The sequence below is a fragment of the Scleropages formosus genome, chromosome 24, assembly GCF_900964775.1.
Source record: "Scleropages formosus chromosome 24, fSclFor1.1, whole genome shotgun sequence".
Taxonomy (NCBI): Eukaryota; Metazoa; Chordata; class Actinopteri; order Osteoglossiformes; family Osteoglossidae; genus Scleropages; species Scleropages formosus.
In genome coordinates this window covers 3,367,258-3,373,257 of record NC_041829.1, presented here as the reverse complement: position 1 = coordinate 3,373,257, position 6,000 = coordinate 3,367,258, and the positions used below count along the sequence as shown (strand labels likewise).

The window sequence follows — 6,000 nt, the reverse complement described above, 5'->3', positions numbered from 1 at the left end:
GAAAGACGGTAAAACGCGGTGAGGCAAGGCTCGCTCGCTCGCGCCAAGAGGATGTGCGCCGTGCCGCCGCGCGGACGGTGGAAGGAAGCGCGCGCGCCGCTCGTCAGCCGCTGCTTCCCCGTGCGAAGCGAAGGCGCGTTTCCTCTCGACGCCTCTTCGTGCTGCGCTTCCAGACCTTCGGCACTTCGCTCCAAAATGGACACTGTCTTTGTGACCGCAGCTTTACTCGCCTTACTGGGCTCGGCTCCGGCAGGTGAGTTGAGAGCGCGCGCGCGCGGGGCTCTGTTGCTCGCTGTGCCTTTTCTGTTCCGCGACCTCCATGTTTGTGTCGATCGAGTCCCGCCGTCCGCTCTTCATGGGGACCTTCATCTGCGAGCTCAGACTGAGAAACCTGCTGCTCTTCTCTTTTTTCCCCTCTTTAAAAATAAGTGAAGTGCAGTTAGTCGCTTCTGACTTTTAGGAAATGACAATACTGTTACAGGAAAGTAGCCAATGAATGCCTGCTGCTGTTTTGGAACATTCATACACTAAGCCCTTTTCGAGAACCTTAGTCTTAGAAAACTGCCATTAACTTTCATGAAGTCGTGATCACTTTTGTCCAATATAAAATAAACTGCTTTTCCCCACTGATGTATACCTATAGGTTAATAAATACTACCTCAGTATGACTGTTAAGGTTGTAACAAGCTGAACTTACTCAGGGAACAGTCTAAACATTGAATAATTGTCACTTTCAGTTTTATCAGTATATACATCTCCACATGTTTTAAATGTCCTAAATGTGTTAGGATGCTCTTAATGCCTCGATGTTTCGTTTGTAGAGGGTTTCCTCATTGCTCACCCACACAAGACTTTATGTCTCTCAAGAAAAAGCATGGTGGTGTTTCTTGGCAAATGTGACGTGACGAACCCGGAGCAGCAGTGGAGCTGGACCAGAGACATGAAGCTCCGCCACAGTCAGTCAGCCCTGTGCCTATGGGCCGATGCCAGCGTCTACGTGCCCGATCACACTCGGCTGGCCTCCCTAGCTGACTGCACGGCGGCCCCCCCGTGGATGTGCTACGATCAGAAGGGCACCCTGGGGCTGGCGGAGAGGCCTCTGTACCTCAACAAGCAAGGTCAAAGGGCAGTGCTCAGTAAGAACCCCAAGTATGCCAAATGGACCAAGTACAAAGAGGACTCAGGGGGAAGGATGGTGATGGACCCCCTCTGTCTGCCCAGTGGTGAGAAATCATTTCGTTTTAGCTCTCTGAAGATTAAAAATGCATTTAAAATGTATATGTGTGAAGTGTTGCGCTTTTTCTTTCTCGACGTGTTGCATTCATAAGTGCTGTTACATACAGAGAGAAGCTTCCATCTCCATCCCTTGCTCACAAGCCCAACCTTGCCTGAGCTCTGAAACACCTGAGGAAATATCTTGGTGTTTTATGGCTTTTGGCAGAAGAAGGGGAAAAGGGATGACAGTTTTGTTCAGAACAGCACATAATGTGATGATAAATTCTTTGAGCCATGTCAGTGATTTGGCTCTTCCACCACACCTCTCAGCGAAAGGGGAGGATGTCGCTTTTGATACCCACTTCCCTGCACATTGTGCTCCGGGGACACGGAATGGCCAGACTCCGGCAAAGGAATGTCGTAAGCAGGGCCTCCCCTTCCTGTGAAGGCCGGTTGTGCTGAAGCTACGACTCACGCTTTCAGCCCACCACCCAGAATGCTGTGCCTGTGTTAGCACGCAAGTGGCCAGCCCCAATTTGGCCAGTGGATTAAAATGGATCGTGACGTGTCGCTCACCAGGTAGCAACACTCGTTCACAGATCCAGGGCCAATGGGTTGAATTTTGAATCTCTGTGTTCATTTTGCGTGTTTTCCTCATATTGTCATGGCTTGACTCAGGGTTTCCTCCCACATTCTAAAGGCATTCCTTTCAGGTCAGGCAGTGACTCCTAGCAGGCTTTGTTTTTGCAAGTGCCCTCTAGATGGATGGATGGATAGATGGATGGAACTGGAATTGTGAGATATTTGCTTGTAAGGTCATAACTCTGAAACATATTTTATGGTTCAATTTTAAGAGATGAAATATCACCAGGCCATTGTCTGTCATAGGAAATGAAGCATAAGGAGTGCTACTATGAGAATGAAGTATGGGCTGTTAGTGATCTAAACAGCTTGTTCTATTTGTAATTAAAGAAAATGACACTTACTGGCACTGGGTTTGTTAAAAGTAAGTTTAGCATTTTTTCAATCAGTTTCTGCGCAGTGTTTAGCTCTTCCACCACACCTCTCAACGAAAGGGGAGGATGTCGCTTTTGATACCCACTTCCCTGCACACTGTGCTCCGGGGACACGGAATGGCCAGACCCCGGCACAACACTAAATGCGATAATCTTCACACTTTATATTTTGGGGTACTTGAACCAATCCTGCTTAAGCAAATAAGATTTAAGATTTTTCAAGAAGGTTTATAGATTGAAAATGTTTTTGCAATTTAGATCCCTAACAACTATGCTAATTACAGTCCTGCTTAAGGTTTCTAATATTTATAGGCTTTCTTACCTATGTTTGCATACATCTCCCATGTAGTTGTTCTCAATAAACTACCTAATTATTAGGTCAGGAACCGTATGAAAGGATGAATAACGCAGTCAGTAGTAATATGAAAGTAGCACAAAGCTATGGCCACACTACATATTAACATTAATTAAGAAATAAAGGTAACTTTACATTTTTCTTATTTTTTTTTTTTACATTTTTTACATTTATTGTTGTAGACATTGTTTAATACCTTGTACTGTGCCATCTTTTCAGAATGTAATCTGTCCCCCTCTACACAAAATGTTCAGGTTTTATGAAATAACTTAGGGACAGCTGGTAGCGTAGTGGTTAGAACTGCTGTAGTTGGACCCAAAGATTGCAGGTTTGACTCTGATCTCTGGCTGTAGTACCCTTGAGCAAGGTACTTACCCTGAGTTGCTCCAGTAAAATTACCCAGCTGTACAAATGGGTAAATGCGTGTGACTGTAATAATTGTAACCTTAACAATGTAAGTTGCTTTGGAGAAAAGTATCAGCTAAGTGACGCTTGGCTCATCAATACTGGAGGACACTTTGATAATTTGATTTTGTATCCTCTGCTTAACACTTTAGAGAAATCCTGCATCCTCCCAGTCTCTGTAGAAGACATTGTAGACCACGCAGCATCTTCACCATACACACATTGTCTGTCTTCCTGAGCTGTGTTGAATGAACCCTTGGTGGGTGTGGGGTAAGAAAGTAATAGGGAGTGTACAGATGCCTCCTTCTCCAGCCCTAAGATGAAGAACCAGGTGACAACCTTGTCATAAAATCTGTGAACATGCACTAGTTGTTGCTACCTAGGACTTACTGGGCTGCGTCCGACATTACGTTTTTGTATACGTGCAATGTGCGTTCTATAAATAAGAGCTACGGCTAAGGCTGAGAAATGTGTTTGTGCATGGAGAATAATCTGAATAGTTCATTAATCCAAAACAGGATAGAACGTGAGCCATGAATATTTGCAATGATGAGGTGTATTTGCAAAAGTAGTTTTTCAGTGAAGGGGGGGCGTGGTGGCACAGTGGGTTGGACTGGGTCCTGCTCTCCAGTGGGTCTGGGGTTAGTGTCCCGCTTGGGGTGCTTTGCGGCGGACTGACATCCCATCCTGGGTGTGTCCCCTCCCCCTCCGGCCTTACGCCCTGTGTTGCCGGGTAGACTCCGGTTCCCCGCGACCCCGTTTAGGACAAGCGGTTCAGAAAATGTGTGTGTGTTTTTCAGTGAGGCTTCCCTAAAAATCTTCTTCAGTTATTTCGTGGACATCAGATAATAATAGCTCCCTGTTCATTTGAAACTGCTAAATTATCTTGTACTGGAAACAGAACACAGTGATATTTGTGGCATTTTGCATTCAAAGGAACCTGCACTTTTACTGATAGCTGTAACAGGACACTCCTGTCTCTTCCCAGGTGACACGACTCATGCGTCCACCACCATTTCTTCATCATTCTCCACCACGTTAAGCCTCAACACATTGAGCTTCCTCACCAGGGAAGTCTTCTCGCCAACAAGCCATCTAAGAACCAGCACAAGAGAACGACACACCAGATCAGCATCTAGCACCAGCAGCGCTGTTCAGACACAGAGGACCAGTATTACGGATGTTGTACCTGATACAGACATGCCTGAAGTTGCTCTTGAGGGTCGCACTACCATTCTCAAGCTTCCACCAGCCACTCCTTCACCAGACTCCACAGCAGAGAGGATCTGGGCACCCACTGAGGTTCTTTTGAAGACAGAAGACTCAACCCTTATCGCCAACACTCACACTGCAGCCGTTGCAGCTCCTACCATGACGTCAGAGGCTATAATCTTGACAGATGAAGTCCTGACAGGTCACATCACTATGACCACTGAAACTGTTAGCCATACAGATAAAGGTCTCAGTAACACAGGTCACCTTGCTTCGACTGCCACTCCATTTCAAGGAAATTTCACCGCAGCTCTTACCACAAACACTGTCCTTCCCATTGCCGATAACACTCCATCTGTGTCTCGTGCTCATACTGAAGATGCTCTGTCTCCATCAAAATCCTCCTCAACTTCTTGTGCAAACACTATAGCTGAAACTATAACCACTATATCTACCTGGAGAGATGCAGAGCTTCCCAGATTTACTGCTGCTTCTTCTGCAAGTCCTGTTGAAACAGGGGCTTCTACTATAAGTCTTGTTGACCCCTTTGCATCCACTACAGATGCAGAAATTCCTACGTCTGCTGAAGACCCCAGTGCAAAAGATGTGGCATCCACTATGACCAGTACTGCTCCTTTCAGTACAACTGGGACTGTCACAAGGCTTGACATGACTGACATTGTTCCTGCACCTCCTGATGCACTGACAGATGAATCCACTATTATTTTAGGACACAGTATCAACAGTGAACCCACCATTAGTGTAGTTTCCCATGTGACATCTGAAGAACCCACAGTTCCCACTCTTGGCACTGGAAATCCAACTATTCTTTTAGTTCCCTATGTGATGCCAGAGGAAACCACCTTCAGTGCAAATCCCACCACTGTAGACCATGGCATTACTGATGCTCCAATTACAACCACAATAGAACTTGCAGTCAGTACAGGTGACTCCACAGCGAATAATAAATCTTCTTCCATGACTCCGGCCCCCAGTATGATCCCAAATGCACATACGGTTACTGTGGCTCCCCGCAGTGCTACCACCACATCTCCCACAAGGAGAACAACAGGGCCTCCCATTGCTACTTTTAGTCACACCATAATTTCTGGAGTGCCAGGAACAGCTACATCTCCTGCTATAACTACATCAGAGCCTGCTGTCAGTACGGTTGACCACACTACAGTTACCCAAGATTCAACTGTCAGGACCACATCAGGTTCTGTGACTCATACCATTTCTCTTGCACCTACAGACCCCAACACAGGTACCATGGAATCCACCATGTCCAGTGCATTTTCCATTTCAATCACTCCATCTATGGCTGCTACTGTACCCCGCAGGGCTACCACAGAGACATTTATTAATGCCACCAAAACAGCATCTACCCGCACAACTAAAGCCCACACTACACAGTCAACCACAACTACTTTAAAAACAACTGCCTTTACTACAAACCCAACCACAATAATGACCAGCCCTACTAGAACCACCACTTCAGCTTCGTCAACAGAGCACCTATGGACTACGACATTGTCCACAACAGCTATCACCACTCAAAAGGTCAGTGATTTTTTTTTTTTCAGCTTTTTATCAGCATTCTAATGTCATCAGGATAAAGTGACTGGTTGAAATATGCTGTACAAGAGAAGCCACTTGCAGAATATGTATCCAGCATATTTAGTTTATCAGTATAAATCCTTATTTATACACACTTACAGTGAGATTTTTTTGAGATTCCTTTGGTGCCCATTTACATTGTGTATTATCACTTTCAGAAAGATCTATTTTCAGCTA

General features: G+C 45.6%; 1 protein-coding gene across 1 annotated transcript in view; it reads left to right on the top strand.

Annotated features, from left to right (window-relative positions):
• Positions 1 to 6,000, top strand: part of LOC108936503 (receptor-type tyrosine-protein phosphatase beta-like) — a 49,228-nt gene continuing 43,228 nt past the window's right edge. Inside the window, exons 1-3 of the mRNA XM_018755884.2 lie at positions 1 to 253; positions 822 to 1,223; positions 3,980 to 5,766. Of these exons, the coding sequence (XP_018611400.2) occupies positions 52 to 253; positions 822 to 1,223; positions 3,980 to 5,766 (2,391 nt within the window). The 5' untranslated portion in view covers positions 1 to 51. The remainder of the gene's footprint in view (positions 254 to 821; positions 1,224 to 3,979; positions 5,767 to 6,000) is intronic.